The sequence below is a fragment of the Plectropomus leopardus genome, chromosome 13 (assembly GCF_008729295.1).
Source record: "Plectropomus leopardus isolate mb chromosome 13, YSFRI_Pleo_2.0, whole genome shotgun sequence".
Lineage (NCBI taxonomy): Eukaryota > Metazoa > Chordata > Actinopteri > Perciformes > Serranidae > Plectropomus > Plectropomus leopardus.
The window spans coordinates 23676412-23692940 of NC_056475.1; the positions used below are offsets into that span (position 1 = coordinate 23676412).

General features: G+C 40.9%; 3 protein-coding genes across 5 annotated transcripts; all 3 read right to left on the reverse strand.

The window, feature by feature from the left end:
• Nucleotides 1-297: 297 nt before the first annotated feature.
• On the reverse strand, nucleotides 298-1749 carry si:ch211-117m20.4 (protein lev-9). The gene is made up of 3 exons (XM_042498577.1): nucleotides 1534-1749; nucleotides 1257-1457; nucleotides 298-1088 (listed from the first exon to the last, which is right to left on the reverse strand). The coding sequence occupies exons 1-3, from the start codon at nucleotides 1736-1738 to the stop codon at nucleotides 1075-1077; spliced, it is 420 nt and encodes a 139-aa protein (XP_042354511.1). The 5' UTR covers nucleotides 1739-1749; the 3' UTR covers nucleotides 298-1074.
• A 2766-nt stretch (nucleotides 1750-4515) lies between these two features.
• Nucleotides 4516-9601, reverse strand: LOC121952405 (histone H4 transcription factor). Of its 3 annotated transcripts, none has more exons than XM_042499061.1 (9): nucleotides 9043-9601; nucleotides 8564-8790; nucleotides 7668-7779; nucleotides 7344-7496; nucleotides 7154-7231; nucleotides 5893-6013; nucleotides 5650-5788; nucleotides 5432-5556; nucleotides 4516-5335 (listed from the first exon to the last, which is right to left on the reverse strand). In XM_042499061.1, the coding sequence occupies exons 1-9, from the start codon at nucleotides 9200-9202 to the stop codon at nucleotides 5017-5019; spliced, it is 1434 nt and encodes a 477-aa protein (XP_042354995.1). In that variant the 5' UTR covers nucleotides 9203-9601; the 3' UTR covers nucleotides 4516-5016. The 3 variants fall into 3 exon arrangements, with proteins under 3 accessions (XP_042354995.1, XP_042354994.1, XP_042354996.1); XM_042499060.1 differs by having other exon boundaries at nucleotides 8564-8793; XM_042499062.1 differs by lacking the exon at nucleotides 7154-7231 and having other exon boundaries at nucleotides 8564-8793.
• Nucleotides 9602-10324: 723 nt separating this feature from the next.
• On the reverse strand, nucleotides 10325-15815 carry dpagt1 (dolichyl-phosphate (UDP-N-acetylglucosamine) N-acetylglucosaminephosphotransferase 1 (GlcNAc-1-P transferase)). Its single transcript, XM_042499989.1, has 9 exons — nucleotides 15380-15815; nucleotides 15119-15239; nucleotides 14821-15034; nucleotides 13547-13693; nucleotides 13184-13268; nucleotides 12902-13090; nucleotides 12695-12782; nucleotides 11543-11698; nucleotides 10325-11446 (listed from the first exon to the last, which is right to left on the reverse strand). The coding sequence occupies exons 1-9, from the start codon at nucleotides 15544-15546 to the stop codon at nucleotides 11381-11383; spliced, it is 1233 nt and encodes a 410-aa protein (XP_042355923.1). The 5' UTR covers nucleotides 15547-15815; the 3' UTR covers nucleotides 10325-11380.
• Between the last annotated feature and the right edge of the window lie 714 nt (nucleotides 15816-16529).

The following is a 16529-nucleotide window of genomic DNA, read 5'->3' on the forward strand; positions in this document are numbered from 1 at the left end:
CTTCCCTTTCTCCTTGTACTTATCATTATTTCTTTCATGCTCTTAGAAACACACACATGTTTACAGACACGTTCAAAAGAGGATAGGAGAAAATCCTGGTAGGTGGAATTTGTGACATGAAAAAATAGCACCTAGTTGAAGGAATACTTCACCCCTTTAATGATCATATATGTATAAATAACTCACCCTGTGTCACGTGTAACTGATGAAGAAAACTTTGTTTTTCTCACTTGCCTCCACGGTGATCTAAGAATCCAAAAATGGAGAAAATGCTTGATGAATTAAGTCATAGGGGTCAACGTTTTTAGAACAGCAAAACTATATCAAAACATCCAATCACAAACTCAAACAGGTATTTGGGAAGAAAGCGTTTGTCTCGCATGCCTCCGCGGTGAACGAAGAATCCAAAAACTGAACTGATGGAGATCTGAGGCTTTGTCAATGCTCTTTGTGAAGCTCTTTGAACAGGTGAGTAATAAATATACAAATAACCATTTGGAGGGTGAAGTCGTCATTTAATTCAGACAAACAGGGAGTGCTGTCAGTTACCAAATACTGCCATTTTTCTACCTAAAATTAGCATCTTGTTAAAAAAACAAACAAAAAAAACATACCATCTGGCACTTTAGGTAAACTTTTTATTCTAAGTATTTCAAATAATTATTTGACCCAAGTCTGACACTGCCTCTGAGACTGTTTTAAAATTCCCCTCACTCTTCTCCTCTGACCCTTTTGCCACCTTACATCACACAGATTAACTGAATTAAGCACTTCTGCTTTGCTTATAATTCACCACCGACTCGGAGAGGGATTTGGACCTCAGGCACTGAAATCTTCTTGTCATAGTGTAAAATCCATATATAGAGACCCAGCAGAAATCGTTGGCTTCAGTGCGCTGTGCCAGAGAGATTATATTAATGTCTTAAAACATCCAGATTTCGGTCCGCTCATTTGTCCCCACAATTGGATAAAGAAGCAAAAACACAGCGTAGCTCTGCGGTGTACAAGCTGCCTGTGTATTTCTTCTTCATCTGATGTCTCACTGTACAGTCAACATAGAGCTGTCTCCATGATTTAGCCCGTAGATGCTAAAAATAACAAAACAGAAGTGTTTTTTACATGGACTTCCTCAAAGAACGGTAGGACAAATTAAAGCATTAACTGACCACATTCAAATGTATTTGCACTGAGACAACATTGCAGCATGCTAACATTGCATAATCAATGCTTGGCGGTGTGTCAGGGAAGCTACTCACCACATGATAAAGCACAGTCACAAATGCAAGGGACACACTGTGCAAAGAAGCGCTTCCAGCCAGTCTCCTTCTTCTTACAGTTGTCTATCCGAGTGCAGCCTTGTTTGGGTGGGCCGAAGTAGCTCTTATATGTGCAGGTGGAGTTGCACGTCCCATTTAGTTCCCTCTCACTGACTTCAATGCGTCCCCGGTGACACATTCCTAAAGGTCGGGAAGAGAGAGCTCACGTGATGCGCTTATAAAGGATCAGAAAATTTTCGTGTCAGTGTTTACTCACTGAGGCAGGTAGGTTTTGGGGTCCAGAGGCCGTTAGGCTGGCAAGTTCTGGTAGGGTTTCCCACCAGCATGAAGCCAGAGCGACAGGTGTACCTCACCACAGAGCCCACCCACCAGTCGTTACCATATACGACTCCGTTATAGTCCGCATCTGGCCTCCCACAGTTCACTGCCACACAAAATAAAGGAAAGGCAAAACTGGACATAAACCTCTGTATAGCAGATTAATCAGACAGCGTTATCAACTTACCTTTATTTATACAGCAGCTTTAATACAAACATGCAGCCTATAGTGTTTCACTTAGCTAAACTGAAACCACACAGACGAAAAATGACAAATAACACAGTTTTGCAAGACTAGAAAATTTTAACAATAAAATATAAAAAAACAATAAATAGTCTAAAAATAAAATAAAATAAAAGGGTGGAGGACCTTTGTTCTTGGTCAAACCTAAAAATAAACCTAAAATGAAAGAAAATCTGAAATGTAAGGAGGAGCAAGGTCATTAAAAGCTTTCTAAAAAAACCAAACTTTAAAATCTTTTCTGAAATACACGGGTCGTCAGTGTAGTGTCTTTGCAGTGGGGTAATGTGACCCACTTTCCTCGTTTAAAGTTAACACTGTGGCTGCAGCTGTCTGAACTTGCTGTAGTTTTCTGAAGACTTTTTAGTCAATTTAGTGCAAAGAAAATTACAATAACGTAAATGGCTGGAAATGAAAGCAGGAGTGAGTATTTCGGCATCTTTCTAAAAGAGGTTTAGTAAGGTATTTTGATAAAAGGAAGATTTAATGACCTTGTTAGAATTAGAAGTAAAAATGAATCCCAGATCAAATGTCAGTCAGTTTTGGTAGCCTTACCTCTGCACAGAGACTTGTAGCCGAGCCAGCAGCAGCTCGAGTCTCCACAGCGGTCTCTCCTCAGCTCCTGGTGTCGCGCCTTACAGCCTCCTAAACAAAGAGGCGCTGCCCCGGTCCAATATATGTCATCTACAAAGTCCGGTTGGGGTTCCCATTCTATCTCACCTACAGTAAAACATTTTTATACAATTTTTATCATACACCACAACTGGAAAAATCAGAAACATTCACATAATCGATAAAACTGAAAAAAGGTTTTTCGAGGCCTCAAGGCCAAGAATAAAAAAGATGGTTTATTGTTGTTACATTAAGAGCATTATAGAAAGATAACAATATACTGGTATTATTGGAGGTCTTACCACTACCTTCCACCTCACCAATCCAGTCAGGATACTGAGAAATGGCTCTCTGGCAGGACCCAAACAACAGCAACAACAGTGGACACAACCTCATGGAGCCCATCTTCAGATGCAATCACTTTCTGTGGAACACCGCTTATGGATCTGGGAACTGAGTCATATTACTGTCCAGCAACATCCTATACATCCTCAACAGACATGAAGCCATTAAAAGCTGTCCCAGTAGAGCTCACTGGCTGCAGACTGAGGAAGCAGAGAGCGGTAAGTAACACTTCAACTAAGCTGTGTGTGCTGCCTAATCTTCTACACACAGCTAATGCCACTACGCACTGTAAGTCATGCTGCGACGAGACGCGCTGCTGCAGGTTTGCCATGATTTAAGTCACCTGATCAGCAGAGCTTTTCATGAGATCAAAGCAGACAGTCAGCTTTCGGGTTCTGAAAAACAGAAATTTTGTTGTTTAAACATTTACCATCAAAGCTCTGATATATCCTACTTTTGAGTAGAACGAATATACAGCACGTACACGTTTTTGGGCTCAAAATGATTTTATCTAATGGAGGAATATAGAAGTGCCTTCACATAGTCTACTCCGACAGTTTTACCACTTGAGCACCAACATTTCAGATCGCATCCATGAAAAGTATGAGTGTATATACTGTCAATAACACTACAGCAACCACATTTCAGTTTACATTCACCTAGTAAAATCTCAGTCGATACATTTAGATCAATAGCATGTCCAGTGTAGCAGAACCAGATTCAGTCAGAAAGTGTTGCTGCAGTAGAGCAGATAGACTCAGCGGCGGGCGCCAGAATGGAACTACAGATGGTAGATACTATCGATGTAGTGACCTGTGAATCATGGGAAAGAAGAAAAAAAGATCCTCTCTCAGGGACATGTTAAAAATAATTAAATGGCATTTTGCGCTTCATTAGAGGGGAACACCGACTAAATTAAGAATTCCAATATGTTTTTTTAATGGTTAAAACTTTAATCAATATTTATGAACATAAGCTACTCTCTCAAAGCCAGAAAGTAAATGTCAAACTTGTGTAGTCATGACATTCACCCGGGTGCTCTCAGCGTCATGTAGAAGAGTAGCTTCCAACCTTTTTCCATAAGGGACCCCTTTTCTGTCATTAACAAAGTGACGACCCCTTACTAAGTGACATATTTTACACATCTTTCAGTGCATGCAATACAGAACAACAGCTAAAGCGCACGCTTCTCCCTAACAGTAACAATAACTGCATTACGTTTGTGTAAAACGAGCAATTTAGATTACTCTAACAAGATTAATTCCAGTGATTATTACATCTGAGATGTATTTTCTCCATCACTATAATCTGATTTTGGACAGATTCAGTGTTTTCTTCTCTTGGCTATAAATCTGTAAATGTTTAAACTGCAAGAAAAAAAGAGTTTTCTTACACCCCTTTATATCAAGAAGGCCTTGTGGCCCTCCGTGCAGCTTTACCCCCAGGCTGGATGCTTGTGATCCGGAGCATTTTTCCCCAATTTATTGTCTACGGAGCAGCTCCAGACTTCATACTCTATCAGACAAATTACAAATTTGAGTTTTAGCACTCTAGTGTTTGGATTTGGGAGAGAGATGTTTATGTTTACTAATATTTTTGGACTCTCTTAGACCATAAGTACAATCTGTTTGAATTTTGAAAATGGGCGTAGTTCTCCATTTAAGAAAATTTACTGTGCAACAAATAAAAACATCTCAATAAGACAAAACAAACTATTTCATGTATGATTTTTGTCATTTATTTATCCAAATAAATAAGAAACACGCCACTCTTGTAACTCAAACCACTAACCTTCAAAATGATGTAGCTGCTTTACTTCTGCATTTGAGACAACATTTCTAAAAAATGAAAGACAACCTTCTAGTTAGTTCAGCATTAGTATCAAACTATTTAAAGATGTCACAGTCTGAGATGTGCAATTGAAAAGAATTAAATATTGGAAATTGTGTTCAACATAGGCAAACAAAACAGGTTTAATACCTAACATAGGCTAATGGTTAAGACGGGTGATCATGGAGTACACATCCCTTCATTAAGCAGTTTAATTCATATTACTGAGTGCCTCCAGACACCGTTAAAGGCTCAGAAGTGTTGATTTTTCAGTCATGTCTCATGTATCTGTGAAACAGCAAAGCTAATTTCAGAATATCCTGTTATGTTTAGCACGTGTCTGTACGACTGTGGCAGTCAAACCGTGTGAATGTCTTACTGCTGAGCATCGTTTTAGAGTTGCTGCATGACAGAGTCCTCCCCTGCTTGTGACAAACCTCCAGCGAGAACGTACAGCATGCTCTCCTCCTGACTGCCCTCCTCAGCGCTGGCGGCCGGCTCCTCAGTCCTCTGCTCCTCCAGCAGCACGCCTCTCAGTTCCACCTGCAGCTCCGAGGGAGCCGCCCCCAGGGAGTCTTCTTCAGTCTGGCCGCTGTCCTCGTCCTCCTCCGCTTGCCTGCTTTGTCTTTCCCTCATTAGCTGCTCCGTCAGTTCCACGCTCTCGTAGCGAATCAGCTGCAGCCGCAGGAAGCCGTCCTCGTGTTCCTTGTACCTGACAGAGTGATGAAGAGACCATCAGTGCTGCAAAGCGCCACACATCTTTAATTCAACATCATAAGGTTGACTGATTTGTCAGTGTGGGACTTACCTGAATCTGGGGTGTCCGGAGGGCCATTTGAACTGGTGCTTTTTGTGCAGATGAACTGTTAGGTTGTTGCCCCGGGTGAAGCATTGATCGCACACATGGCACTTGTAACGAGCTACGAACTTCCCCTGATGACAAAAAGGAAACCGAGAACTTCAGTGACATTGAAACTCCCTCTATGAATGCAAAAACAACAATTTAAAAGATTTGCCTATTTTCACCTCATGCTCTCTTTTGTGGTGGATCTTCATAGTGATGAGAGTACGAGACGTGAAACCACAGCCAGGAACATCGCAGTGAAAAGCCGGCTCGCTGCTGTGAGTATCCAGGTGTTTGCGCAAATCTACCAGATTCTTACAGCTGCAAATACAAAATCAAGTGAGGGGGTGTTTGACAAAAAGAATGCATGTGTGTTTAACAGCTTTATCTTGTTTGGAAGTGCTGCAGATTCAGAGAATAGCTACCTGTATTCGCAGTATTCACAGCTGTATGGCCTCTCGTTACTGTGACGGAACTTGACATGGTTACGCAGCGCAGAGGGCGACGGACAGGTCATGTCACACAGCGGACATTTATAGTGGCTCACTGAACAGACGAGAAAAAGACAAACCAGTGATAAGAATAAAGCCTCTAATAATACTGCAGAGCTGTTTGTTGTCAAAAGGATTCCCTCACTCACTCCGACAGCAAAGTGTATCACATGGTCAATTTGGACAAAAATAGACACACAGGGCTATTTTTACTGACGCTCATCTCAGACAAAAAAAATCCTGGAAAAGTAATTTATTCTAAAACTTGACACTGTTGCTATAACAACACAGACGTCTATCACAGAGAATTTTTGACTGTGAGCTGCTTATAGAATGCAGGGCTCCAGAGAGTAGAGGATTACTGATGTTTGCTAGTGTTTATATGTACACAAAAAACATCTATTTTTCCACTTTTATCTGCTTATCCAGAGCCGGGTCGCAGGGGCTGCAGGCTAAGCAAGACGTCCCTCTCACCAGTAACACTTTCCAGCTCATACTGGGGGATAAGTTCCCAAACTAGCTGAGATATATAATCCTTCCAGCATGTTCTGGGTCTGCCCCGGGTATCCTGGCAGTTGGATATGCCCAAAAAACCTCTTATGAGAGGCGTCTGGAGAGGCATCGTGATCAGATGCCCGAACCACCTTAACTGGTCCCTTTTAATGCAGGAGAGCCGCGGCTCTACTACGAGCTTCCTCCCAAATGCCTGTGCTGCTCATCTCTAAGGCTGAGCCCAGCCACCCTGTGAAGGAAACTCACTTCAGACACTTGTTTCTGCGATCTCATTCTTTCGATCACTACCCAAAGCTCATGACCATAGATGAGAGTCGGAACATAGACGGACACAAAACGCAAAGAAAAACAATATAAGACCAAAAAACCCCAAACAAATAAAGATTATGTTGGACAAATGTTCACTCGTGTGGAATTTCTAGTTATAGCTTAAGTGTCATGAGACCAATCTATCAGTTCTGAAGTTTCATTTTGCACAAATGAACTGAAACCACGGCAGCACGGTGACTCGTGCCTCACAGCAAGAGCGCTCCGTGTTCGGACCTGCCGGCCGGCTGGAGCTCTTCTCTGTGGTGTTTGCATGTTCTCCCTGTGTCAGCATGTGTGATGTTATTTGGCTGAAACATGCAAACTGAGCAGTGCTGGAGTAACAACTGGTAACACCGTTAGCACAGTGACTGACCATGGGTTCTCATGTGGTCTCTCAGTAGTCTTTCTGTTGCGAAACGTTTGGAACAGTGAGAACACTGGAACCTCTGGCCTACAGCACACAGAGACACACAAAACAAAATTTACAGGAGGATTTCATTTGAACATGTTGCAAATATTGTTATAAAGCTTCCTGTCATAGTTTTGGCAATTCTTTTTTTTACCTTCCATGGCGCTCTGACGTATGATGTGGTCAAACAACTTGGTGTTGTTGGCGTACATCCCCCCGCAGCCTGGACACGCCACCACCTTCTCCTGAGTGTGGCTGCGCAGATGCTCCCGAAGCTTAGGACGCCCTTTAGCGGTGGCTTCACAATCTATGGGAGACAGGGTCTGGACTTAAACTCAACAACCCTACAGTCTTAGTACTGAGCCGAAAGTGTTTTCAGCCATTTAAATTTCTGTGACCATAAATTGGTTGTGTAATCTTATGCTACATTGACATTTCGGAACTATGATCTTGAGATAAGTCGTGTTGAATGACATACCTTTCCACCCACAGCGTACTGGGAATTCACAGTCTCCTGCTGGTATATCTATGCACTGGCTATGCATCTCCACATGGCGATAGAACCACTCTGGGTTTTCATAGGGTGGTTGCTTTCACAAATATATACAGAAATAAAAAAACACAGACATATTTGAGTTCATGAAAATATGTTTAAATTCTATCTCATGTACACTTAAAATAAAAACAATACAATAAGAAATAAATCCTTGCATTATCTGAACTATGTAAAGTTAAGATAAACTGTAAACTGTGTTTTGCAGTGTTACATTTAAGGGGCAGTGTGTAAGATGTTGGGGGATTTAGTGGCCTCTAGTGGTGAAAACTGCACATTGCAACCAGATGAAACTTTTCCAGATAAAAAAATTATTCAATGTTCTTTGTTTAGTAGGGTTTTTTTAGGGAGCTAAATTATTTGCAGAGGACTCATCATCTCCAAACTAAACAGGTGATGAAAACTGGTGAAAACACTGAATACAGCAGTTTTATGTTACAAATCAGTGCTTCGGCCATGGGTTTGACAAGCCACTAGCCCAGCGCTTCTTACTGCGTGCTCACATTTTTTTCTCTGACAATTTAAGATTATACAGAAAACATTTTGTTAATAATCCATTTTTGTCACTATAGCCCACTAAATACTACACACTGGAGCAAATGTATCAAGGCAAGTAAGGCTAACAAGACATGATTATCTGCTGTGTTGTTTGATATGTGTCACAAATACAGATTATTGCATTCAGTGAAAAGCATGCTTAACTGTTACCTGCATGTGAGTAGGGGGTTACACACTCTACACTTATCCAAGTTATCTTGCCTTACTCCATCATCATCATCATCATCAGCAGCAGCAGCAGCAGCAGCCTCAGTGCAGCTTACCTCACATTCCTCCCAAAGGCAGATAAAATTGTCTGGGATTTCAGGGATGATGTTGCGGTTCTGGTACCCGATGGAGCACGTGCCAATCTCTGGCTGGGCATTAAGCACCTGCTGACCCAGCTGCTTCAGCTTAGTGTGGTAACAATGAAAGAAGAGATGTCTTCGTAACTCCTCAGGACCCTCCACAGAACAGAAACCACAATCTCTCCAAAGACAGTTTCTCTCCTCTTCTGCAAAAAAAAGTAAAGCGCTTAGATTAGTCGGCATCACCTTTTGGGGGCTTAACACTGCATCAACATTTCTTGTTTATCATTTTCTATTTCAGAGCACTATTTGATGTAAATGAAGCACTGCTTATTTCATGTGGCCGACGCGGCAGTGAAGTATTTTCTTTCCACATAAATTGCTACAGCTCTACATAAACATTAGCTGAGCCACAGGTAGATACTCGGAACTTTATTATAATAAAAACTCTTAACCTTCAGTCTCTTCCTCGTCCTCCTCCGCCATGTTCACAGCATTAAGATGACCCTCCGCGTGCTTGCAGAAATTATCCATCCGACTGAACGACTCTGGACACGAACTCCATTCACAGTCCAGTTTTAGTGTTGTCTTGTGAACCCTTCTGTTAGGAGGCATCTTTTTGGGTCAAAAATGGGTAAACGTAGTGTGTTTTACCCACAGACTGAAGCTACAGACGGTGCACAGCCTTGACCATAAGCAGCCAGAGGCTAGCTAGCAGCAGCTAACTGTCACCAGAGTCTGAACATTTATCAGCTCTACTGACGTTACATCTTTACAGACATATTCCTGGAACACCGGAAATATAAAAAGCACTAAACACCTCACAAAATATGGGCTTAGGCACAATAACTTGACGGTTAAAGGCACAAAGACGATGTAAACATGAGTTGTGCTGGCTGGCTATGAAAAAGCGCGACCTGTGTGCAGCGCGAAATTCTTCCTAGACACACAAGTATACTTCAATAGTTCCGGGTGTAATATGTTCCGCCCTCAGAGGCATGTCAAACCGGTCCACAGGGGGGCCGGTGTGGCTGCAGGTTTTGTTTCCAACCAAGTGGCAGCACACCAGACTTGACTCATTTAATCAACTGATCTCCGTCTTCAGACAGTTGATTGGTCAAACTGTGTGCTCTTGGTTGGTTGGCACAAAAACCTGCTGCCACACCGGCCCCCCTGTGGACCAGTTTGACATGCAAGTCGCACTACTTTTCTTGGCGGATTTTCTTTACCACTTCCACTCCACTACATTTGGACGCAAATATGTAACATTTTACGCTTCTTGATTTTTTTTTTGTAATTCAATGAAGCTATATATACATATATACATACATACATATGTATGTATATATATGTGTGTGTGTGTATATATATATCCGTCCAATACCTACTAAAAAATCTAGGCCAATACTGAAATATGAGCATCTAAAACTCTCATAAAAAATTACACAAAAAATACACAGAGCATAACATATAATCAAGCATTTGTGGCCAAGATATTTATCATATCTTTACAATTTTGCGATGCAATTTCTTCATCTCCTTTTATACACCAATACCAATATATTTGTGATGACCTAAAATTTGGTGATAAAATCCCTTTTAAAACTTCAACAGACATTTTCACCTAGTCAAGTACTTATAAGTCTCATGTGTATGTACGTATATATATGTCTTATTATTACACCTGATTAAGTAACTGGATAGACCACGGCATATTAACAATGGCAAAGTCTTATATTCATTTTTTTCAGATTTTATTTTTGAATTTGAGGCTTCCATCTCCACAGTAAAGAGTTTGTCACTTGTTACATTCCTATTAGCAAAATAATCCAGTGCCAGTTTACTTCACATTGATGTTTGCTGAACCCTCAGGGGAAAAATGCATATCAGTCATAAAAATACAGCTATGTATCCAATAATACCAAGAGATATATAAACAATCAATTCTCATTTTTCTCATCAGGACACCTTTTACCTCCCATGGACCCTTAAGTAACTTTAACAACTATCCAAGCATGATAATCTCTCTTCTAATATTCCGTCTATTTACCCGCCTCCAGCTAATACCCTGTCTATAGACTGATTACAGATTCCTCATCTCTTCACTGCTTTTCTTCATGACCACTCTATGTGCGTTTGTTCAGAGGAAATTTTTTTTTTTAAAAAAACAAAACAAAATTATATTAATTTAATAATTCATATTATTAATGTTGCGTGGATTGAAAGTAAAATTAAGCATGAATGGGTACATTTCCCCCAAGCCATTTTAGCTTTAGCTGCAGATTCAAGCAACAGATTGCTGTTTGAGTATTTCTCTAATTTTTGGAGCATCTTTCAATCTGTTATCAAGTGGTAACAATTTAGTAGCTGGCAGCCACTGATGTTGGGCTTAAGACCCAAAGTCATGCCCACTTACTGTACTTTCCTTTAAAAAAACACAAGTACAAAAATATACCTCCAGGGTGGACACACAAGATCATCAGGACCCAGTTACTTTTTTTCTGCTTGTCATTTCTGAAACTTAAGAAAATAACTCAGAGTGCCCACTGTTGATGTCAGACCCCTCGCAGTTTATGCTTATGCACCGTATGTGAAAATGTTTTAAGAGGTGAAATATAGCTTTGAATCTTGCATTGGGTCAGTACTGCAGGCAGAGTCTGAGGCAGAAAAGTAACAGTGAGGTAATGGAACCTATTTAAAAAAGGCAGCTGAACCACTGAGCCTGTAAAAATAGCTCCACAACAAAATCATACTTCCTCAGTCCACATTCTCTCCTCTTTCCTGACAAGCCGTCTAGACGTCGTAGAAGAGCCGCACCAGGTGATAACGTATCCCAAAAGCCATTGCGCTGCCCATCACCTGGAGAAGACACGAAGACGAGTATCCAGTGAAACATTCGCATCATTTAAGAAGACTGTTCCAGCTTATTTGGATACAGCAGGTGCTTTGTTGTACCTGTATGATGAGCATGATGGCTGTGAGGTTTCTCTCATGGGTGGGTCCGAGTAATTTCAGTGCCAGATTTATTAAGGTCATGTTGTTGCACTCAATAAAATCATCATCTCCCTCCTGGGCTCTTCGCACCTCGAGCAGCTTTAATAACTCTGCCACCTGTTGAGGACATTATTGTCATCAGCCAATAAACACGGCAGGAAGCCTGCTGCTGGGCTGCCTCACATGTGTTTATCCACCCAGACCAATATTCACTACATGCACTTTTTTTATAGGTAGTGCAGTGACTATTATCTGAGCCGATTATCTGACAACGTAAACTCGTGAAGTCAGAGACTGTTTTGTGATACTAACTACTCTGATAGCATTGTTGTTTAAGTTTTTACTGCATCCCGTCTTGTATTGATTCAGTAAGAGACAGTGTATTTTATTTTTCAGGACGATCCCATATTATGCCTGAACAAAAGTATTTCCAGTTACCGAGCTCTGTGTCTGTCAGAAGGTCTGACCGGGATACTACTATCTCAGCAGGACAATAGTGTAAATGCACAGCTGACTATAGGGAAGGTTGATTTGTTTCTTGAAATATTTTTAATTTATTCCCATTGAATTGCGAGTTTATATTCATAAAATTACATTTTTTTGGTCAAAATATTATTACTTTATTCTAGAACACAGATATGTGGGATATGTTTGAATGTTCAAGAGGTTTTGAACACGGGCAGAAATCTCGCTAAATCATGTGTGAGCTATTGAAATCCAGTGGTTATAAATTAATTCAAATAAATTTAAATACATTTTCCATTCATATGTGTAAGTGCCAGAAGTTGCTTCCCCAAATAAAAGACACAAAAAAGGATGTTAAAGTAAATCATGCCTACATGTGTGTATAAGAATAAATATATGAAAGCAATACAGAACGCCATTGAGCCTTTACTGCATAATATTCTATAATGCCCCATTTTTGTATTGTGAATATTCATCTATCACGTGAATGTTTTGTTATTCTTTACATGATTAAAACATTAAAACTTACCCAGAACGCAGAAATTGCAGTGTTTGATGCTCAAAATTTCCAACGTTTTTAGTTTTTTCTTTGGGCAACATAATTAAGTAATAATTTAAAAAGAAAATACACATGAGAAAGGGCTTTACCTTCAGGATGAGGTGTCCTAATTTAGATAGGTCCTTTCTTTTGAATTTAGAGTAGCTCATCCCCAGTTTGCCTGTGTCTGGATTCAGCCTTTCATTAGCAGTAACATTGGGACAAAGATAAAAAAGATGAATCGCTGACATTGAGAGAACACAATCAGCAGAAATGATGAGTGAAGAGATATCACAAACAGATCTGACGTCTGTTACCTGGGGAGCCGGTGTCGGGGACAGGGGATGATGCGAAACAGCTGAGGCAAGGAGTAGACAAAGTTAACAACTTGAGGAATGAAGAACAGCAGCATCGTTTTGCTGAAATGTCCCAGGATGCCGACTACAGCGAAGGTCATCCCAGCAAAGTAGCAGAAAGTGTCTCCCACAAACACAGATGAAGGGTACCTGTGACGACACAGGTCGCAAGTTAACACAACACAGATCCTGCTATTACAAATACTTTTCATAAAACAGTCGCGGGTGATAAGTTTAACTTACCAGTTGTGGTAAAAAAGTGCTAATGTGGTGAAGAAGAATGGTATCATGAAGTAGAGCGAGAAAACGTGGTCATCACGGTAATCTCCTGAGAAAACAGAACCAACAACAAACCAAATGTCAGACAAAACATGTTTAGCACTGTGCGTGTTATGCTATTAATTTATATTCATAAATCACAGTTTAAAAAAGGGGACAAACTCTGTCAGTGTGAGATGATAATTCCACTTATGTCCAGACAATATTCAGTTTTGATCAGTTTACTTTCAAATTAAATCAAATTGTTCATATCCAATATACTCATGGCTTGCAGTGTAGCGGATGTGATCTGTAATGCTGATGATGAGAAAGGAAACAGCCACACACCGCTCAGCTCCAGCAGGTTGAAGATGATGATAGATCCGGAGATAAACAGGGCTTGACCCGATTCGATGCCATTGATGCCTGCTAGGATGTTGATGGCGTTTGTGCAGAATACTGCCAGCATTCCCATGTAGACGTAATAGAGAATACCTGCAAAAGATCATAAATCATACCATCATCTGAACATGAAAACAACAGCAGTGGTATTTGAAAATTAGTACCCCAGACAAAAATCATGCTATGGGGATTTTACACTGAGCAAATATCTGTGTGGAGAGAACACTTCTCCACAGTGCCAGATGCCATCAGCGGTGAGCAGTGTCCACTAAACATGCAAATGAGCTTCCCTGAGACGGATTGTGCAGAAATAACAATTATTGCATCAGCTGTTTGGGTGGCTGATCTCAGGCGATCTTAAAGGTGCAGATGCTGAATGTGAATGTCCTGAGCTGGTGTGGTTCCACGCAGTCTGCGGTTGCAAGTTCGTTTAGATGTATTGTCAGATTCATGGAAATGGTCTTGCAGGTGAAGATGCTGGGTGTGGAGGTCCTGAGCTGGTGTGGGTATATGTGGTCTGCAGTTGTGAGGTTGGTTAGATGTACTGCCAAAGTCACTGAAACGATCTTGCAGGTGAAGATACTGAATGTCAAGGTCCTTGGCTGGTGTGGTTATACATGGTGTGCAGTTGAGAAGCTGGTTGGATCTACTGCCAAACTCTTGGAAACAACTATGGTGATGTTTTATGGTAGTACATTGAGCATTCAATTGATGGGCAACAGCTCTGGTGGACATTCCTGCAGCCAGTACGCCAATGGCACGCTCCCTTAAAACTTGAAACATCTGTGATGTTTCATGTGAAGTGTGAACACATTTCAGAGAGGCCTTTTATTGTGACCACCCCTAGGCACAAATATGTACTTCTGATGCCGTATATTCAAGATCTTGATATGCCACACCTGTCAGGTGGATGGATTATCATGGAAAAAGAGAATTGCTCACTAAAACCGATTTCAACAAATCTGCAAACAAAGCGTGAGAAAAATTACTCCATTGAGTGCACAAAAAGTCTTATGACTTTACCTTAAACCTGTAAAAAAAATGGGAGCCGAAAGGAAAAGTCTTGCGTTTCAAATATCTGTTTAGTGTATACCCCATTTGGCCTGGGAACATTTTGGGATCCCCCAGGAGGTGCTGAAGGACGTGACTAGAGTAGAAGGATATCTGAGCTACATTGCTCTTTCTAGCCAGACAATGCTGCAAATAAACACACAACTCACCCAGATCCAAGTGCAGGCCAAGCAGGGCTCTAAAGGGCTTGGGCACCACGATAACTGTGTTGCCGAAGTTGGTAAAGTAGACCATTAGCAGCGGCAGGGAAGCCATGGTGGGAAGCAGGAGTTTGTGTCTCCATCGCAGGTTCAGCACATCATCAGCAAAGCCCAGGAAGATCATGCAGCAGATGGCCAGAAGTGCACCAATCAACTGTACAAACTGAGCAAAAACAACAACACAAACACAAGTTGAGTTTCAGATTTGAGATATATACACAGGTTAACTATGAATTAATGGACACACCTCATCATGTGGGAAGCCCATGCACTGATCTCCTACAAAGCAGCTAAGAAAAGGCACTGGGATGAAGCAGAAGAGGATGATCAGGAAGACAGTCCCACTGATGACTCCCTGGGACTCTGGGCTGCAAAGAGGGGCACCAGAAAGAGACACAAGGCGAGATTAGGGCAGAACAAGAGTATATTTGACTTTCAAACTTGACAAATTTGACCTAAAATGTTATTCAGGATACCAAATGATAGGATAGGAAGGGAAATGACTCACACTTCCTTTTTGGATGTTTTGTTTAGGTCCATTCCGTATAATCTGGCTGAGATGAAATGGTCTTTGAAAGCAGGAATGAGTTTCAGTGTGCCCAAACAGCCGAGCACAGACAAGAGACAGTTAATCACCAGCGGCAGGACGGGGACCGGGGACATGTTTTCAGGCATTTCGGTTTCTGACAGTTCAAATCACGTTTCTAGCTAATCCAATGTTGCCCCTGCAGGCGATCGATGAGCGAGCTTTGGCTGCCTTCAGAGGTGAAAACATGTCATATCGCTAATTTAAGACTAAATACATCTCCGAGCTTCCGGTGTCAAAGAAAGAAAGGTCCTCGAGTCGCAGTGGTAATCCATACCATCTTTCATTACGTGTTGTTGATGCTAATATCAGCTCACAGACAGACTGTCTAAACTCCACGTCTGTTATCAGTTTAACCGTCAAGTCCAGAGAGAGGAGGTACTTACACTTCCGATCAAACTCTTCAAAATAAAACGTTATTAAAAATGGTTTGCGACGCATGATGTTATTATCTGGAAACTAGTTGAATTAGGGGAAGTCTTTGATGAATGCATATGAAAAGTTGTCTTTTTCCACAAAATCACTATATTTGCAACGTTTTTTTGGTCTGTTTTTTCTGTACATCGTTGTTGCTCACTTGACATACATGTAAACAAACATTTACTTCATCAACTTCCTGTCACGATATTGACACGGAAGTAACATCTTCTTCTTTGGTTGACATGTGTAGTAAACTACTGCCATCTGTTGGCAAACAATATTTTTTGGAGAATATATTTCTTTCTCTTTCATTTCATGAAATGGAAGTAGTTTACCTTCGGCTGGGGAAAATTAGGAAGGGCAGCCTACGCAACAAAATTAAATTCAAACAGTCAGTTAATCATACAAGATAATAATGTAAATAAAGAAAAGCTAAAATTGAAAAAAGAAACGAACAAAAGTTCTATAACAAAATGGATTGTAGAAATATTTCAAACTATGAATAAAAGCCTTGATCTCCCCTACTCAAAATTAAAAACTACCAGCCTGATTGTGTCAGTGAGAAGATGTAGGACTATACCTCTGAGTTTATTTAACATGGTCACATATGAAATGAGGGGCCTCCGCCTGATGATTTTGATCATCAAACACT